General features: G+C 44.7%; 2 protein-coding genes across 6 annotated transcripts in view; one reads left to right on the top strand and one right to left on the bottom strand.

Annotated features, from left to right (window-relative positions):
* LOC117981763 (major facilitator superfamily domain-containing 14C) overlaps window positions 1-20,715 on the bottom strand; it is a 158,308-nt gene that overhangs the window by 41,763 nt on the left and 95,830 nt on the right. The window contains exon 5 of one of the 5 annotated variants that reach the window (XM_063594288.1): window positions 6-4,963. The exons of 3 other annotated variants lie outside the window; for them this stretch is intronic. In XM_063594288.1, the coding sequence (XP_063450358.1) occupies window positions 4,891-4,963 (73 nt within the window). In that variant the 3' untranslated portion in view covers window positions 6-4,890. Of the gene's footprint in view, window positions 1-5; window positions 4,964-13,118; window positions 20,678-20,715 lie in introns of those variants that run through there. One more of the 5 variants, XM_055117836.3, reaches the window with a different exon arrangement.
* LOC117981756 (prothymosin alpha-like) lies at window positions 4,960-12,967 on the top strand. Its single transcript, XM_034967837.4, has one exon. It carries the CDS (start codon window positions 11,922-11,924, stop codon window positions 12,252-12,254), a length of 333 nt encoding a protein of 110 aa, XP_034823728.1. The 5' UTR covers window positions 4,960-11,921; the 3' UTR covers window positions 12,255-12,967.

Here is a 20,715-nt window from a genome sequence, read left to right as displayed (position 1 = left end):
TGTTGCAAAAAATTGAGGTGAAATTCACATAATATAAAATTAGCCAATTTAAAACACACATTTCAGAGGCATTTAGTATCTTCACAAGGTTGTGACAAACATCACCTGTAGTTCTAAAATATTTTCTTCACATCAAAGGAGACCAAACCCCGTACCCATCAAGCAGTCACTCGCTGTTCCCTCCTCCCCCAGCCCCCGGTACCCACCAATCTGCTTTGTGTTTCTATGAATTTACCTATCTTGGACGTTCCATATAATTGGAACCATACCACAACATATGACTTCAATTTCTGCCTTCTTTCACTTGTCATAATGTTTTCTGGATTCATCTACATTGTCAATGAAGTATCAATACCTCATTTCTTTTTAAAAATTGTGGCAAAATATACATAACAAAAATTTATCATTTTAACCATTTCCTTTTTTCTTTTGAGACACAGTCTCCCTCTATTGCCCAGGCTGCAGTTCAGGGGCACAATCTTGGCTCACTGCAACCTCTGCCTCCCGGGCTCAAGCGATTCTCATGCCTCAGACTCCCGAGTAGCTGGGATTACAGGCATGCACCACCATGCCTGGCTAATTTTTGTATTTTTAGTAGAGATGGGGTTTTACCATGTTGGCCAGGCTGGTCTCGAACTTCTGACCTCACGTGATCCACCCACCTGGGCCTCCCAAAGCGTTCCACCCACCTGGGCCTCCCAAAGTGCTGGGATTACAGGCGTGAGCCACCGCGCCTGGCCCATTTTAATCATTTCCAAGTGTACACGGTTCTGTAATATTTAAGTACATTCTCATTTTGGGACAACCGTCACCACTGTCCATCTCCAGAACTTTTTCACCTTCCCAAACTGAAACTCCAAGTCCATTATAGACTTTCCACTCCCTGTCCCCCAAATCCCTGATAACCACCATTCTACTTTCTGTCTGCCCAGTTGTGAGTACTCTAGGTACCTCCTATAAGTCGAATCATATAGTATTTTTCCTTTTATGACTGAGTTATTTAACTTACTATAATGTTTTCAAGGTTCATCCATGTGCCAAAATTTCCTTCTTTTTAAAGTGAGCTGAGATCACGCCACTGCACTCAAGCCTAGGCGACAGAGTGAGACTCCATCTCAAAAAAAAAATTATAGTTATCCTTGTAGTTATGATGTGGTACCTCACTGTGGTCTTGATTTGCATTTCCCTAATAAGTAAGGATGCTAAATATCTTTTCATGTGCTTGTTGACTATTTGTATATCTTTAGAGAAATGTCTAAGTCCTTTACCCATATTTTAATCTTTTTGTTGTTTAGTTGTAACATTTCTTCCAGATATTGGACCTAGGAGCTCCCTTTAAAGATCTTGGACCATAGGTACTATATTGGTTCATTTTCTGTTACTTATATCAGAATTACCTGAAACCAGGTAATTTATAAATAAAATGAATGTATTTCTTCCAGTTATGGAGGCTGAGAAATCCAAGGTTAAGGGACTGCCTCTGGTATTCCTGTCTCTTCTCCTTTTTTCCACTAAAGGCCTGGTTGCCTTGACTGCTTCCAAGAGACTGGCAGGGAAAAGCAGTCTAACCATCCACAAATGTTAGCTAGATGGTAAGCCTCCAACTCTCAATAATGAACCTGCCTACTGAGGGAAACACAGCCAACTCCAAATATAATGGGATTTTCTTGTGTTGTTTGTTTGTTTGAGACAGGGTCTTCCTCTGTCTCCCAGGCTGGGGTGCAGTGGCACCATCTTGGTTCACTGTAGCCTCAACCTCCCGGGCTGACGTGATCCTCCTACCTTAGCCTCCTGAGTAGCTGGGACTATAGGTGTGTGCCACCACATCCCGCTAATTTTTTATTTTTAGTAGAGATGAGGTTTTGCCACGTTGCCCAGGCTGGTCTCAAACTCCTGGGCTTAAGCAATCCTCTGACCTTGACCTCCCAAAGTGCTGGGATTACAGGCGTGAGCCATTGTACCAGGCCAAAATTAGTTTAGACCAGATCAGATTGTCCTATTTAATAGCCTTTACTCTGAGATATTGGTTAAGCTCACAGAGCTGGGTCCCAGGCAAACTAACTGAGTCTAAGCCCCAGGGTGGTGGCACCTGCCCCAACCTCTGCATTGCCCAACCCTCACAGAGGCAGGAAATTCCTCCTTCCTGATGCTGCAATCAGTCCTAGTCAGTTTCAGAATCGGGGGTCATACGCAGATTACAAAAGGCCATCTTCAAAGAAGCTGCTTATAGATTTCATGAAGTTTCTTAGGAAGTAAAACTTTCTGACTTATAGACAGCAAATGGCTTCCAAGAAGAATAGTACTGCTCACATAATAGTGCAGTATGAGCCGGGTGCAATGGCTCACGCCTGCAATCCCAGCACCTTGGAAGGCCGAGGCGGGGGGATCACCTGAGGTCAGGAGTTCGAGACCAGCCTGATCAACATGGAGAAACCCCATCTCTACTAAAAATACAAAAAATTAGCCAGGCATGGTGATGCATGCCCGTCATCTCAGCTACTCGGGAGGCTGAGACAGGAGAATCACTTGAACCTGGGAGGCAGAGATTGCAGTGAGCTGAGATCGCACCATTGCACTCCAGTCTGGGCAACAAGAGCAAAACTCTGTCTCAAACAAAACAAAACAAAACAAACACTGCAGTATAACCTGAAATGGGGTATACAAGCATCTTTTCACCCATGATAGGCCACTCCTTACAAGAAATCCCATTATTCACTTTAAAAAAGAAATGGCAGCCAGGTGTGGTGGCTCATGCCTGTAATCCCAGCACTTTGGGAGGCTGAGGCAGGCAGATCATGAGGTCAGGGGTCATGAGATCAGGAGTTCAAGACCAGCCTGGCCAACCTGGTGAAACCCCGTCTTTACTAAAAATACAAAAATTAGCTGGGCATGGTGGTGTGTGCCTGTAATCCCAGCTACTCAGGAGGCTGAGGCAGGAGAACTGCTTGAACCAGGGAGGCAGAGGTTGCAGTGAGCCAAGATCAGGCCACAGCACTCCAGCCTGGGCAACAGAGCAAGATTCCGTCTCGGGGTGGAAAAAAAAAAGAAATGGCTATGTTAAAGTTTTGACAGTAAATAATTTGTAAGTCATTACTCTCATATGGTGAAAACATCTACTCTCCTATAATTGAAAAAAAACTTTTTTTTTTTTTTTTTGAGACAGAGACTCTCTCTGTTGCCCAAGCTGGAGTGCAGTGGTGCAATCTTGGCTCACTACAGCCTCTGCCTCCCAGATTCAAGCAATTCTCCTGCCTCAGCCTCCCGAGTAACTGGGACTACAGATGTGCACCACCACGCCTGGCTAATTTTTGTATTTTTAGTAGAGACGAGGTTTCATTATGTTGGCCAGGCTGGTCTCAAACTCCTGACCTAAGGAGATCCTCCCACCTCAGCCTCCCAAAGCGCTGGGATTACAGACGTGAGCCGCTGCGCCCAGCCTGAAAAAAAAACTTTAAGGAAGGTTTTTTAAGGTTCCTAGGGCTGGTTATTGCTGGAAATCATAAACAAAGTGACCATTTAAGTATAAGAATCATCTGTATATCTAGCCTAGCCAACGTGGTGAAACATCGTCTCTACTAAAAATACAAAAATTAGCCGGGCGTGGGGCATGGTGGCACACACCTGTAATCCCAGCTACTTGGGAGGCTGAGGCAGGAGAATGGCTTGAACCCGGGAGGTGGAGGTTGCAGTGACCAAGATCACGCCATTGCACCCCAGCCTGGGCAAACTCTGTCTCAAAAAAAAAAAAAAAAAAAGAAACATCTGAATTTGACTTTTAAAATTATGACTATATATCATAATTCAATCAATAAATATGTTAAATGCTTTTTTTCTATGAGGGATAAAGTAATATTTTCCCTAAAACCAATCATAAGAAGAAAAGTACTTCCTTTAGTGCAAAGTTATAACATAGGCCAGTGGTTCTCAAAGTGTGGCATAGGGAACCCTGCAGAATCCCCAAATCTTTTTTTAGGAGAACGGTCTATGAGGTCAAAAGTATTCTCAAAACAATACTGGGGCCGAGCGCAGTGGCTCACACCTGTAATCCCAGCACTTTGGGAGGCCGAGGCAGGCGGATCACCGGAGGTCAGGATCCCTGACCAACTTGGTGAAACCCTGTCTCTACTAAAAATACAAAAATTAGCCAGGTGTGGTGGCAAACACCTATAATCCCAGCTATTTGGGAGGCTGAGGCAGGAGAATTGCTTGAACCTGGGAGGTGGAAGTTGCAGTGAGCTGAGATCACGTGAGTGCGCTCCAGCCTGGGCAAGAGTGAATCTCCATCTCAAAAAAAAAAAAAAAAAAAAAATACTGGGAATGACTTGTCTAATTTACTTTCATTGTCTCATGAGTGTACAGTAGAGCTTTGCTGAGCCTGTAAGATACATAGAATTACATATATACAATTGAATCCAGTGTCTTCTGTTAAGGCAGAAAAAATTCTTTGCAAGATTGTAAAACAATGTCATTCTTCTCACTATAACTTTTTTCTTTTGGAAATTCTTTTGTGAAGTTATTTTTTGCATAACTATGTTATTTATGTTAAATTTTTATTGTATTCATGTAAACATTATTTTATATATTTTAATTTTATTTTTAAGTTAGCCTACAGTAAAATTGACTTTTCTTGTGTACAGTTCTATCAGTTTATTATTATCATTATTATTATTATTATTTTGAAACAGGGTCTCACTGTCACCCAGGCTGAAGTACACTGGCATGATCACAGCTCACTGCAGCCTCCACCTCCTGGGCTCCAGCGATCCTCCCACCTCAGGCTCCGAAGTAGCTGCGATTACAAGCATGCACCATCACACCGGGCTAATTTTTCTATTTTTTGTAGAGATGGGGTTTTGCCATGTTGCCCACGCTGGTCTTAAACTCCTTGGCTCAAGTGATCCTCCAGCCTCGGCCTCCCAAAGTCCTGGGATTACAGGCATAAGCCACCATGACTGGCCAGTTCCTGAAGTTTTAAAAAACACAGATTCATATAGCCACTGCTTCAATGCAGATACAAAAGAGCTCTATCACCCTAAGAAACTCCCTCGTGCTGCTCCCTTAAGGCCACATTCTCCCACTAACTCCTGGCAACCACCGATTTGTTCCCTAACATTTATAGTTGCATCTTTTTGAGGTTGTCATAAATGAAATAATACAATATGTAAACCTTTGAGATGGGCTTCTTTCACTCAGAATGTTACCTTTGAGATCAATCAAGTTGCTGGGTCCCTTTTTTTGCCGGGTAGTCTTCCATTCACTGTATGGATGTACCAAAGATTACTTACTCATTTACCAGTGGGAGAAGTTTTCAGTGTTTCCAGTTTGGGGGTATTACAAACAAAGCTTTATGAAACACCGCTATACAAGTTTTCATGTGACCATAACTTTTCTTTTTTTAAATTTTATGTTTATTTATTTATTTTTTTGAGACAGAGTCTAGCTCTGTCGCCCAGGCTGGAGTGCAGTGGCGCAATCTCGGCTCACTGCAAGCTCCACCTCTTGGGTTCATACCATTCTCCTGCCTCAGCCTCCCAAGTAGCTGGGACTACAGGCGCCCGCCACCACACCCGGCTAATTTTTTGTATTTTTAGTAGAGAGGGGGTTTCACCGTGTTCGCCTGGATGGTCTCGATCTCCTGACCTTGTGATCCACCTGCCTCGGCCTCCCAAAGTGCTGGGATTACAGGCATGAGCCTCCGCACCCGGCCATAACTTTTCATTTGCTAAGGTAAATACCTAGGAGTGGGACTGGTGGGTCATATAGTAAGTATATGTTTAACTTTATAAAAGGCTGCCAAGTGTTCTTCCAGAGTGACTGCATCATTCTCCATTCCCACCAGAAATGTGTGCAAGTTCTAGTTACTCCACATTCTCCACATCACTTGGTCAGGTCAGTTTTTCTATTTTAGCTGATGGTGTGGTGTCTCACTATGGTTTTTTTGGTTTGTTTTTTGGGAGGCAAGGTCTCACTCTGTCACCCAGGCAGGGGTGCAGTGGTGCTATCATAGCTCACTACAACTTCAATCTCCAGGGCTCAAGTAATCCTCTCACTTCAGCCTCCCAAGTAGCTGGGACTACAGCGGTATGCCACCTATTTTTTATTTTTAGTAGAGACATGCCCAGCTATTTTTGATTTTTAGTAGAGACAGGGTCTGACTATGTTGGCCAGGCTGGTCTGGAACTCCTGAGCTCAAGCAATCCTCCTGCCTCAGCTTCCCAAAATGCTGGCATTACAGGCATGAGCCACTGTCCCCAGCCTCACTATGGTTTTAATTTGCACTTCCTGATAGCTAATGATGTTGAAAATATTTTCTTGTGCTTATTTTCCATCGATATAACTTCTTTGATGAAGTATCTGCTCAAGTCTTTTACCCATTTTTTACTTAAACTCTATTTTCCTTCTGTTGAGTTTTGAGAGGTCTTTATATACTCTGAATACTAGTCTTTGTCAGATAAGTGATTTCTCAACATTTTCTCCAAGTCTGTGGTGTGTATTTTTATTCTCTTCACAGTGTATTTTGCAGAGCATGGGTTTTAAATTTTATGAATCCAATTTGTCATGTTTTTTAGTGGATCAGGCTTTTGACATCATATCTAAGAACTTTTTGTCTAACTTCAGTTCATGAAAATTTTCTTCTGTTTTCTTTTTTAAATATTATGCTTTGAATTTTTACATTTATGTGTAAAATCAATTTTTAGTTAGTCTGTGTATAAGGTGAAATTTAGGTCAAGGTTCATTTTTTTTGCAGGATGACTAATTATCCCAACACTGGTTTTGGAAAGACTGTCCTTTCTCCTTTGAATTACTTTTGCACCTCTGTCAAAAATCAATTGGCCATCACCTCATACCCATCAGAATGACTACTGTAAAACAAAACAAAAAACAGAAAATAATGAGTGTTTGGTGTCAGAGGCATTTGAGCCAGAGCAACTCCGTCTTGAATAGGAGCTGGGTAAAATAAGGCTGAGACCTGCTGGGCTGCATTCCCAGGAGGTTAGGCATTCTGAGTCACAGGATGAGATACAAGGTCAGCACAAGATACAAGTCACAAAGACCTTGCTGATAAAACAAGTTGCAGTAAAGAAGCCGGCCAAAACCCACCAAAACCAAGATGGTGATGACACTGACCTCTGGTGGTCCTCACTGCTCATTTTACACTAATTATAATGCATTAGCATGCTAAGAGACACTCCCACCAGCACCATGACCATTTACAAATGCCATGGCAATGTCAGGAAGTTACTCTATATGGTCTAAAAAGGGGAGGAACTCTCATTTCTGGGAACTGCCCACCCCTTTCCCAGAAAACTCATGAATAATCCACCCCTTGTTTAGCATATCATCAAGAAATAACTATAAGTATACTCCAGTCAAGCAGCCCATGCCGCTGCTCTGCCTATGGAGTAGCCACTCTTTATTCCCTTACTTTTGTTTTCCTTTTTTGAGACTGAGTCTTGCTCTGTCACCTAGGCTGGAGTGCTGGAGTACAGTGGCGTGATCTTGGCTCACTGCAACCTCTGCCTCCTGGGTTCAAGTAATTCTCCTGCTTCAGCCTCCCAAGCAGCTGGGACTACAGATGTGCGCCACTATGCCCAGCTAATTTTTGTATTTTTATGAGAGACAGGGTTTCACCATGTTGGCCAGGCTGGTCTCGAACTCCTGACCTCATGATCCACCCGCCTCGGCCTCCCAAAGTGCTGGGATGACAGGCATGAGCCACCGTGCCTGGCCTATTCCTTTACTTTCTTAATAAACTTGCTTTCACTTTACTCTATGGACTTGTGTGAATTCTTTCTTGGGAGAGGTCCAAGAACCCTCTCTTGGGCTCTGGGTCAGGACCCCTTTTTGGTAACACTGCTGAGAATATGGAGAAACTGAAACTCTTGAGCACTGTTGTCATGAGAATGTAAAATGGTGTAGCCACTAAGGTAAACAGTATGGTGGCGCCTCAAAAAATTAAAGAGAGAATTACACTAAGATCCAGCAATTCTACTTCTGGGTGTATATTAATAATAATGTATGCTAAATAACATATACTACTAATAATAACCAAACTTGATTTATCCTGCTATACTCACCAACACAGAGTACTTCAGACACCAGATGTGTATGGGGTTCTCCCCACACACCAAGTAAGTAACCAGCTCTGCAGCATGGACACCAACTGGGTGTCCTCTAATTCAATTCAATTCTGACACTATCTACCTGGAGAGAGCATCAGATCCCACAGGTTGAGTGCTCAGTCCACAAGACTGCCCCCCACTTCCTATGCCAATTGCAAGCCCCAGGTTACTTTACCTGCACTTCTTACTGACTGGCTATAAATGGGGGATCCCCACCTCTGGTCCGATTAATTTGCTAGAGTGGCTCACAGAACTCAGGAAGACACTTAACTTTTAACTTACATTTACCAGTTTATTATAAAGAATATTACAAAGGGTATTGATGAAAAGATGCCTAGGGTAAGAGATGAAAATAGACGTGGAGCTTTTATACCCTCCCAGGCATGCCACCCTCCAGGAACTTTCATGAGTTCAACTATTCAGAAACTTCCCACACCCTGTCATTTGCAGTTTTTATAGAAGCTTTGTTAGGTAGGCATAATTGATTAAACCATTGACCGCTGGTGATCAACTTAACCTTGAGCCCCTTTTTCCTCTCTAAAGGATGGGGCTAGGGCCAAAAGTCCCAACCTTCTAATCATTTCTGGTGACCAGCCCCCATCCTGAAGCTACCTAGGAGCTGCCAGCCATCTGGCAACTCATTAGCACACAAAAAGACATCACTTTGGAGATTCCAAGGATCTTAGGAGTTGTATGCCAGGAAATCGGAACAAAGACCAAATATATATTTCACAGTACAACAATACCCAAAAGAATTGAAAGCAGGGAATCAAACAGATATTTGTATACCCATGTTCATAGCAGCATTATTCACAATAGCCAAAAGGTAGAAGGAACCCAAGTGTCCATGCATGAATGAATGGATAAACAAGATGTTGTATACACAAACGAGAGAATATTATTCAGTGTTAAAAAGGAAAGAATTTCTGACAAATGGATGAACCTTGAGGACATTACATTAAGTGAAATAAGCCAGTCACAAATACTATATGATTACGTATATGAGGTACCTAACATAGTCAAGCTTATAGAAAGAGAAAGTAGAATGCGGGTTGCCAGGAGCTGGGGAAAGGAGAAAGGGGCAGTTGTTGTTTAACGGAAATAGAGTTTGTTTTGCAAGACGAAAAAGTTCTGGAAATTAGTTGCACAACAATATGAATATATTAAACCATACTGAACTGTATGCTTAAAAATGGTTACGATGGTAAATTTATGTTACATGTATTTTACCGCAATTTAAAACAATCAATTGGCCATATTTGTGAGGATCTATGTGTGGGTCCCATTCTGTTCCATTGATCTATATGTCTAAGTCTTCTCCAATACCACACTGCCTTGATTTCTGTAACTTGATAGTGTCTTTTTGTGTGTGTGTGTGTGTGAGACAGAGTTTCACTCTTGGTCGCCCAGGCTAGAGTGCAATGGCATAATCTCAGCTCCCTGCAACCTCCATCTCCCGGGTTCAAGCGATTCTCCTGTCTCAGCCTCCCGACTAGCTGGGATTACAGGAGCCTGCCACCACACCCGGCTAATTTTTGTATTTTTAGTAGAGATGGGGTTTCACCATGTTGGCCAGGCTGGTCTCGAACTCTTGACCTCAGGTGATCTGCCCACCTTGGCCTCCCAAAGTGCTGGGATTACAGGTGTGAGCCACCGTGCCCGGCCTTGATAGTGTCTTAAAATTGAACATTGCTTATTTTTTATCTGGGGGAAGGGGGTGAGGTAAGATGGATAGCTATAAACAGAAATACTAGTATTGGAAATATATTCTTAAATAAACACAATGGACACAGTCTGATAAGCTTTATGCTGAGAAAGATGGGGACATGTTATATTTCTCTGTTTTCCAGTGCCCAGGCCAGTGCCTAACTACCATTGAGTAAGCACTCAATAAATGTTTTTTTTTGTTTTTGAGACAGGGTATTGCTGCGTTGCCCATGCTGGAGTGCAGTGGTGCAATCATGGCTCACTGCAGCCTCCAGTTCCTGGGCTCAAGTGATCCTCCTGTCCAGGCTGGTCTTGAACTCCTGGGTTCAAGCTATCCTCCTGCTTCGGCCTCCCAAAGTGCTGGGATTACAGCACTTGAGTGCCCAGGCACTCAATAAATTTTTGACAAAGGAATGAAGATATAACTTTCTTCACCCATTGCAGCCTAAAATGCAAGAGAAGCTCTGGGATATTAAAATGAGAAACAGTCTTGGAAAAAAATTAATTTGAGCACACAGAATATTTTCCAGTGTGCACTACAAAAAACATGTAGTCAAAAATATCCATAGAAGTGTTGCTTAGAATGGGGCAAAAGCCCAAGGGAAAACCCACCCTCACAGGGTTAATGAGAATTACAAGCCAGGCTTTAGGCTTGTATCGTAGTCAGGCATCAACCAGCATGCACTGGTGTGCTCTGACTCATTTCCCTGCAGCTAACTAATCGAGGGTCATGCAGCACACTGACCACCTGCTCCCCCATTGCTCCCATAGATAGAATCTGACACTGGACCTTTTTACCCAAGAATTGCTTAAGGTGTTTTTCAGATCCTGAATTCCAGCAGAATGGCTGATGCCAACCGTCTGAAAACCCCTACCAAGAAAACGACTCAGCATCTCCTGGTCCCATGACTTCACTCCCCACTTCTCAACCAGTCAGCAATCCCCATACTTTAGCCCATCACCTGTCCAGACCCCTTAAAATCCCCATCCCCAAACCTCTCAGGGAGGCAGATTTGAAGTTTCCTCTCATCTTGTCTTCTCGTTCGGCTGCCCTACAGTTATTCAACTCTTTCTCTGCTGCAATCTCCACTGTTCTGGTGCATTGGTTTGTTACCATGCAACAGGCAATCGAACCTGGTGGTCCTATAACCATATTAAAGTGAAACTGAGAAATAAATAAATAAATGTGAAACAGAGAGGTGTGACTTAGAAATTGTACACATTGGGTGTCACAACTTCCCTATACTTTGTGTTTTCATACTGACCTTGTTCACACTAATAAAGTGCCAACCTTGACTGACTGATTGTGATTCTGATGATGAGGAGGAAGAGGAGGAGAATAGGGATATGGTAAGAAGATTTTAAACCATTCTCTTTTCTCATCTTCCAAGTATTTACAAGTGGCTCAATTTTTCCAAGTATTCCTTTCTTTCTACAGAACTTCCATTAAAATAAAAAACAATTCTAAATCAAGCCTTATGGACAAGAATTAATGGTTCTCCCTAATATATCCCAAATCGGTGTGTCACTTGAGCAAGTCACCTCTCTCCCAGATTCTTATTTGTCCTACACGTAACTGGGGTTTTGCAACAGATGTTACTCTTCCTTCTCCTTTCCAGGTCTGTTAGAAACTTTATTAGGAAAGCCTGAAAGTAAAATCTGTACTGTTTACATCCAGAGAAATGTTTATACTGACTAAATAATTTCCTCAAATCTGGTCACCTTTCTATGGGAAAATTCCTCATCTTAACAATGTTTCATGCATAAAGTCATTTGGCCTCTTAACTGCATTGTTGGATATTTTTAAGACCAAAAGCTTGCTAAACCCAAAACAGCAAAAGCATTCAGTTGAAAATAAAGTGAAAAGCCACATATGTCTTAGAGGGAGAAAACAGTGCTAATGATTTTAGGCCTTAATAGTTTCAAGATCCCGATTGGCTGCTCTGAAAAGCCATCTTTGCATTGTTCCTTGTCCAGCTCCTTGCTCGCCGCGGCTGCCTCCGCCGCAGACTCTGGCAGCTTTATCGCCGGAGTCCCTGAACTCTCGTTTTCTTTTTAATCCCCTGCATCAGATCACCGGCGTGCCCCACCATGTCAGATGCAGCTGTAGACACCAGCTCTGAAATCATTGCCAAGGACTTAAAGGAGAAGAAGGAAGTTGTGAAAGAGGCGGAAAATGGAAGAGACGCCCCTGCTAACGTGAATGCTAATGAGGAAAATGGGGAGCAGGAGGCTGACAATGAGGTAGATGAAGAAGGGGAAGAAAGTGGGGAGGAAGAGGAGGAGGAAAAAGAAGGTGATGGTGAGGAAGAGGATGGAGATGAAGACGAGGAAGCTGAGTCTGCTACAGGCAAGCGGGCAGCTGAAGATGATGAGGATGATGATGTCGATACCAAGAAGCAGAAGACCGACAAGGATGACTAGACAGCAAAAAAGGAAAAGTTAAACTAAAAAAAAAGGCCGCCATGACCCGTTCACCCTCCATTTCCTGTCTCAGAATCTAAACGTAGTCACCTTCCAGTATTGAGGCCCGCCCCCCCACCATGGGCAGTGCCACCCACAGATGACACACACTCTCCACCACCCACCCTAACCCGTAAGAATTTGCAACAGGGGAGGAAAAAAGAACCAAAACTTCCAAGGCCCTGCTTTTTTTCTTTTTTTTGAGGCAGAGTCTTGCTCTGTCACCCAGGCTGGAGTGCAGTGGTGCGATCTCGGCTCACTGCAAGTTCCTCCTCCCGGGTTCATGCCATCCTTCTGCCTCAGCCTCCCGAGTAGCTGGGACTACAGGCGCCCGCCACGACACCCGGCTGATTTTTTGTATTTTTAGCAGAGATGCGGTTTCACAGTGTTAGCCAGTATGGTCTCGATCTCCTGACCTCGTGATCCACCCACCTCGGCCTCCCAAAGTGCTGGGATTACAGGCGTGAGCCACCGCGCCCGGCCTGCTTTTTTTCTTAAAAGTACTTTAAAAAAAGAAATTTGCTTGTATTTTTAATTTACATTTTATATTTTTGTACATATTGTTAGGGTCAGCCACCTTTAATGATCTCGGATGACCAAACCAGCCTTCGGACCGTTCTCCGTCCTACTTCTGACTTTACTTGTGGTGTGACCATGTTCATTATAATCTCAAAGGAGAAAAAAAAAAAAACTTGTAAAAAAGGGCCAGGCGCGGTGGCTCACGCCTGTAATCCCAGCACTTTGGGAGGCCGAGGCGGGCGGATCACGAGGTCAGGAGATGGAGACCATCCTGGCTAACACGGTGAAACCCCATCTATACTAAAAATACAAAAAATTAGCTGGGCGCGGTGGCGGGCGCCTGTAGTCCCAGCTACTCGGCAGGCTGAGGCAGGAGAATGGCGTGAACCCGGGAGGCGGAGCTTGCAGTGAGCCGAGATCGCGCCACTGCACTCCGGCCTGGCAACAGAGCAAGACTCTGTCTCAAAAAAAAAAAAAAAAAGATTGTTTTTCTGTTGTCGTTTTTGCTTTTCTTACAAGTTTTTTTTTTGTTTTTGTTTTGTTTTGTTTTGTTTTGTTTTTGAGAGTTAGTCTCGCTCTTTCTCCCAGGCGGGAGTGCAGTGGCGCGATCTCGGCTCACTGCAAGCTCTGCCTCCCGGGTTCAAGCCATTATCCTGCCTCAGCCTCCCCAGTAGCTGGGACTACAGGCGCCCGCCACTACACCCGGCTAATTTTTTGTATTTTTAGTAGAGACGGGGTTTCACCGTGTTAGCGAGGATGGTCTCGATCTCCTGACCTCGTGATCCGCCCACCTCAGCCTCCCAAAGTGCTGGGATTACAGGTGTGACCCACCACGCCCAGCCCTGAAAAACAATCTTATTCCCACCATTGCAGTAACTTTTTTGTGTATGTACTTAGCTGTACTATAAATAGTTGGTTTATATGATTTGGTTAAAAAGGCCGGCTGGCATGGCGGCTCACGCCTGTAATCCCAGCACTTTGAGAGGCCGAGGCGGGCAGATCATCTGAGGTTGGGAGTTCAAGACCAGCCTGACCAACATGGAGAAACCCTATCACTACTAAAAATACAAAAAATCAGCCGGGCGTGGTGGCTCATGCCTGTAATCCCAGCTACTGGAGAGGCTGAGGCAGGAGAATCGCTTGAACCCGGGAGTCGGAGGTTGTGGTGAGCCAGGATCCGCCATCGCACTGCAGCTTGGGCAAGAGTGAAACTCTGTCTCGGAAAAAAAAAAAAAAACTAACTAAAAAACAGGCCAGGCGCAGTGGCTCACACCTGTAATCTCAGGCCTTTTTTTTTTCTGGGAGGCTGAGGCAGGCAGATCATGAGGTCGGGAGTTCGAGACCAGCCTGGCCAACATGGCAAAACCCCGTCTCTACTAAAAATACAAAAAATTGGCTGGGCGTAGTGGCGGGCGCCTGTAATCCCAGCTACTCGGGAGGCGGACATTGCAGTGAGCCGAGATCGTGCCACTGCACTCCAGCCCGGGCGACAGAGTGAGTTTCCGTCTCAAAAACAAAAAGGCCAGAGATAAAAGGCTTCTTTTTTTTCCTTTTATTTTTTTGAGACAGAGTCTCGCTCTGTTGCCCAGGCTGGAGTGCAGTGGCACGATCTTGGCTCACTGCAACCTCCACTTCCCGGGTTCAAGCGATTCTCCTGCCTCAGCCTCCGGAGTAGCTGGAATTACAGGCGTATGCCATCACGCCTGGCTAATTTTTGTATTTTTAGTAGAGACGGGGTTTCACCATGTTGGCCAGGCTGGTCTCAAACTCCTGACCTCATGATCTGCCCACCTCAGCCTCCCAATGTGCTGGGGTTACAGGCGTGAGCCACTGCGCCCGGCCTTTTTTTCCCCTTTTTTTGTTTATAAAGTTGCTGGGGGTTTTTTTGGCCTGTTTGATATATGCGTGAAACAATGTTGTCCAACAATAAACAGGAATTTTATTTTGCTGAGTTGTTCTTAAAAAAATAGTTGCAATATACCAGAGAGAAAAGTAATAAACAAGTAGGCTTTCAAAAATATCAAGGTTATTGGTATTTAAAATCAAACTATGGCTAGGCACGGTGGCTCACACCTGTAATCCCAGCTCTCTTGGGAGGCTGAGGAGGGAGGATCACTTCAGGCCAGAAGTTCGAGACCAGCCTGGCCAACATGGTGAAACCCCGTCTCTACTAAAAATACAAAAACTAGCCAGGTGTGGTGGTGCACATCTGTAATCCCAGCTACTTGGGAGGCTGAGGCAGGAGAACCACTTGAACCTGGGAGGTGGAGGTTGCAGTGAGCCGAGATCACACCACTGCACTACAGTCTGGGTGACAGAGTGAGACTCCATTTCAAAAAATTTTAAAAATAAAATCAAACCATTAGAGTAGTTCAGACCTTCCCCTAACACTTGCAGGGCCCAGACTAAGAATGCAAAAGAAGGCCCAAATATCCTATATCCAGGTATTTAAGTTGCAAATCGAATTAAACTGTCAGAGAAAACATGCTCTATCTTCCTAGCTTGACAAATGCGCCCTTCTAAAACATTAAACTTTTTTTTTTGGCGGGGGGTTGGAGGGGACGGAGACTTGCTCTGATGATGCCCAAGCTGGAGTGCAGTGGCATGATCTTGGCTCACTGCAACCTCCACCCCCCCAATTCAAGCAATTCTCCTGCCTCAGCCTCCCAAGTAGCAGGATTACAGGCATGGGCCACCACACCGAGCTAATTTTTGTAATTTTTTAGTAGAGACAGGGTTTCACCATTTTGACCAGGCTGGTGTCAGACTCGCAACCTCAGGTGATCTGCCCACCTCAGCTTCCCAAAGTGCGGGGATTACAGAACATTAAACTTTTAAAATTGGTTTAAAGCTCTATTTCTCCTAAGGTAAAAAAATGGAGCTAGTGCAATGGTGTGCACCTATAAACTCAGCTACCCAAGAGGCTGAGGCAGAAGGATTGCTTGGCTCAAGAGTTTGAGACCAGCCTGGGCAACACAGCGAGACCTTGTCTCAAAAAAAAAAAAAGGCAAAATGTCAAGATAATTGAGTGTGATTATGGTTGAATGTGTCTGGATGCTCTGATGATAAGCTGGTGATTAGGGGATGAGTAATAAAATAAAATACATATTGCATGATTATTATTTTTTTGGGCCTTCACTTATGTTATTTTATTTTCCAAGACGGAGTCTCACGCTGTCACCCAGGCTGGAGTGCAGTGGCGCGATCTCGGCTCACTGCAACCTCCGCCTCCTGGGTTCAGGCAATTCTCCTGCCTCAGTCTCCTGAGTATCTGGGATTACAGGCATGCACCACCATGCCAGGCTAATTTTTGTACTTTTAGTAGAGACGGGGTTTCACCATGTTGGCCAGGCTGGTGTCCAACTCCCGACCTCATGATCTGCCCGCCTTGGCCTCCAAGGTGCTGGGATTACAGGCGTGAGCCACCGCGCCCGGCCCCACTTATGTTATTATAATTGAAATCGGCACATAATTTATGCTCTACTGACGGTATAGATGCTTGTTACATCTAGTCCTACATACATACAAATGTAAGAATAGCATGCATCATTCAGTGTTAGAAAATGTTTCTCAGGTGCTATACGCAACTGTGGTGAATACCAAAGTGATTTAAGTACCTCAGGAATCAGAATTGGAATGTGAAAAGAACATGAATGCTCAGCATACCAATATTTCAATTAGGCAAGAGCTAATTGCTTTCATGCTAACCACGTGTAAGGATTTGGCAGGCAATTATGTTTTTTTCTTTCTTAAGTGCTTCCTCCTCTGGAATCCTTCCTCTAATTGGAACAGTATCTGCTTTGACATCAGTGGCATACAACCCACAAACTCTCATGACCTTTGTATGCAGGTGCCTTGTGTGTTGGGAGCATAGGTCAAGAGATATCCCTTGGTGAGCAGTGTTGCACATAAGCGTTGGTGTTTAGGGCTTTAGGTCATGCTGTGCCAGCACAGGGCATGGGGTCCTGAGAGACGAAAGCACCATTTGCCTGTAACAAAGCAACATAGGTATTGGGGTGCATAAAATGTGTTGGGGTGCCAGGGTTCACAGCAGGGTCCCTCTTGCCTGGGTCTAAAGGAGATATTGCTGCACTTCATAAACAAAACATTTGTACTAATTATGCCAAGAAAATTCTTTGTTCAACCTGATTCTACCCCTTTTAGGTATCCAATATAATAAATTACAACTCCATAGTATTAAATTAATGTCTTCTTAAAGTAGAATCGTAAGAACAGTAGAGAAATATAGTAATAAGGGAAACAATAAATTGGGGTCCTGTTCACTAGCAAATCGTGCCTGTTCTTTGTTGAAAATGTGAAAATTAAGGTAAATAGCATTATTTTCTAAAGCATGTACACAGGGTAGAGCTGTTGTAATTGTGTTTTTGTTTTTTTGCATTTCAAAAAGTCTCCTAGGCCGGGCGCGGTGGCTCATACCTGTAATCCCAGCACTCTGGGAGGCCAAGGCGGGCAGATCACCTGAGGTCAAGAGTTTGAGACCAGCCTGGCTAACATGGTGAAACCCCGTCTCTACTAAAAATCACCCATTTTCCCTAGTTCATTCAACAGTGGGATTCCTGTGGACTTATGTTTTCTAGTTTTGTGGGGGAAAATCAGAACTACTTTCCCAGAGGAAGTGAAAGTTAAGCTGAGACTTAAGGAGGTGGCATTCAGCCAGGTGAAGGGCAGTAATCCAGGTAAAGTATCGAACCATATATCCCCCCAGTTCTCAGTAGTGCTCAGGGGACATTCCCATTAGTGATGATTCATGTGGCAGTGAGCAGGAGAAGCAGCTGACTGCCACATAGGACAACTGCTGTTTTACTCCTAGCTATCTCTCTTGCCCAAGCAGTAGTATACAAGTGGGCATGTCATATATTAAAATATATATATTCAATATATACAAATATGTATCATATATTATTTATATTACATATATCTATAGGTATCCATCTATCTATCTGGGAAACAACATAAGAAATGTAAGAGCTGGTCCCTTGCATTGGAGAAGTTTATACAGCAGTGAAGGATATAAACAGGAGAATCAGACTTAGGGAAAGTGAATAACGAAAAAACATCACGAAATGCCAGGTGAGTGAGTGACCTGCATCATACTTGCACTTAAAGCTTCGTCTCTTCACTCCCTGAACAACCAGTGAAACAGAAAGCAAGGATAGGGGAACTGGCTAACAGCTGGTTTTGATGTCTTGTCCCAAGAACTCCTTTCTGGCCTGGCGCAATGGCTCACGCCTGTAATCCCAGCACTTTGGAGGCTAAGGCGGGCAGATCACTTGAGGCCAGGAGTTTGAGACCAGTCTGGCCAACATGGTGAACCCTGTCTCCACAAAAAATACAAAAATTAGCCAGGCATGATGGCGCACACCTGTAGTCCCAACTACTCAGGAGGCTAAGGCATAAGAATCGCTTGAACCTGGAAGTCGGATTTGCAGTGAGCTGAGATTGTGCCACTGTACTCCAGCCTGGATGACAGAGTAAGACTCTGTCTCTGGGAAAAAAAAAAGAAGTTCTTTCTGATATCCGGAACCCCTTCCGTCAAAAAGAAAAACACCACCAAAAGAAACCAGTCACCCCATTACAGTGTGCAGGTAAAGAGCACTGAGTTAGACTTCTTCCTCCAAGGGCTGGTCCCAAGCTGCAACCTGGACACTCCTATAGCTAGATGCCTGCGGTGTGCAGCGGCTCCCCAGCCCGAGGCCTTTGCGGAGGCTGGGCTCATCCCACTCACCTAGGCCTGGTGAAGGGGGAAGGGAGGAGGGCCAAAGGTGTGGGGCAAGGGAGGGTGAGGAGAAAGAAGGAAGACAGAGACTACAGCACTCCATGGTCAATGGCATAAAAGAGGGCCGGCTACCTGTTGTCAGGGCCACTATCACAACCTCCTGCTACTCCCATGCATGGGAGGGGCAGGGCTGGGCCTGGGTGCTACCTGGGAGGGGCATCCATCCATAATCTGGATCCAGGCCCCACCTGTGCCCCTTCCCTTCTGGAACTCCCACCCTCACCTGCTTCTCTCTGCTGGGTTCAGTCTTTCCGTCGGGGAAACCTGTGGCACTGTTTGTCTAGGTAAAATCAGGGCCCCGGCTTTATTCTGGGAAGCTCTGAATAATAATTACTAGGGAGAAGAGGGAGGAAGCAATGCGGTAAGTCAAGAAAGGACTGGGCGCTGATGAGGTCCCCGCCACTGTGTTGTCACTGAGCTGTTGTGGTGCTGCTGTCAGCGCACCCGGGCCCACCCAAACCTTTCCATTTCTTACCTACATTTGGTCTCATTCATTCGCATCTAGAAATGTATTCAAATGAAAAACAATCCAGGATATAGGCATATGTTAATTTTCAGGGATGTTTAGCAAGGCTATTTGTGGTAGAAAAATTGGAAGCTACATAAATAACTAACAATAGGCGACTGATTCTAAATCATGGAAATTCGTTTAGTAAAACTTTTTTTTTTTTTTTTTTTGAGACAGAGTCTAGCTCTGTGACCTGGGCTGGAGTGCAGTGGTGCAATCTCGGCTCACTGCAACCTCTGCCTCCCGGGTTCAAGTGATTCTCCTACCTTAGCCTCCCAAGTAGCTGGGATTACAGGCGCCCACCACCACGCCCAGCTATTTTTTGTATTTTTAGTAGAGACGGAGTTTCACTGTGTTGGCCAGGCTGGTCTCAAACTCCTGACCTCATGATCCCCCCGCCTCAGCCTCCCAAAGTGCTGGGATCACAAGCATGAGCCACCGTGCCCAACCAGAATTTTTTTTTTAGACAGGGTCTCACTCTTTGCCCAGAATGCAGCACAGTGGCATGATCATGACTCACTACAGTCTCCAGTTCCTGGAATCAACCAATCCTCCTGCCTCAGCTTCCTGAGTAGCTGGGATTACAGATTCATACCACCACCCTTGGCTAATTTGTGTGTGTGTGTGTGTGTGTGTGTGTGTGTGTGTGTGTGTGTGGAGATGGGGGTCTCTCTGTGTTGCCCAGGCTGGTCTTGAACTCCTGGGCTGAAGCCACCCTTGCGCCTCGGTCTCCTGAAGTGCTGGGATTGTAGGTATGCGCCACCACAACCAGCCTTTTGGTAGAATTTATTGCACATATTTAAAGTCATTTTATGGGAGAATATTTATGATTGACAGAAAATGCTCACTATAGGCCAGGTGCGGTGGCTCACGCTTATAATCCCAGCACTTTGGGAGGCCGAGGCAGGTGGATCACTTGAGTCAGGAGTTCAACGCCAGCCTGGCCAACATGGTGAAAGCCTGTCTGTACTAAAGATACAAAAATTAGCTGGGCGAGGTGGCCTGTGCCTGTAGTCCCAGCTACTTGGGAAGCTTGGGAAGCTGAGGGGGCAGAATTGCTTCAACTCCGGAGGCGGAGGTTGCAGTCAGCTGGGATCATACCACTGCACTCCAGCTGGGCAACAGAGGGAGGCTCCATCTCAAAAAAAAAAAAAAAGCCCACTGTATATTGAGTAAGGAGAAAGCAGTTTACAAAACAGGTTTTGGCGGGCTTCAGAAGAAAACAGGGAGACATAATATGGATGGGCAGAGACAGGAAAGTGGTATCTCTAGGTAGCTGGCTGCTAGGAATAAATTTTATGCCGTGTTATTTTTGCAAAGATAAGAGACAAAAGGATATGTTTTAAATTGCGGGGGTCGTCAGCAGTTCACTCACTGGTGCTTGTGGGCTTTGTTCCCTCCCTAGAAAGGGACAGAGAATTCCACATCCAGAGGGAGCCCTGCCGTCCATGGTTCTGAGCTTGAAGTCACTAGGACTTCTTTCAAACTTGTGTACCGAGGAGACTCCGATGTTGGCCTCAGTTCCCAGGCTGAACTCAGCAGCTCAGCCCATGAAAACTTCTGTATTGAGACAAAGGAAAGGATCTGTCAGAAAGCAA

This window comes from Pan paniscus, chromosome 11 (assembly GCF_029289425.2).
Source record: "Pan paniscus chromosome 11, NHGRI_mPanPan1-v2.0_pri, whole genome shotgun sequence".
Classification (NCBI taxonomy): Eukaryota; Metazoa; Chordata; class Mammalia; order Primates; family Hominidae; genus Pan; species Pan paniscus.
The sequence above is the reverse complement of the archived record's forward strand: the minus strand, read 5'-3'. Positions and strand labels throughout refer to the sequence as shown.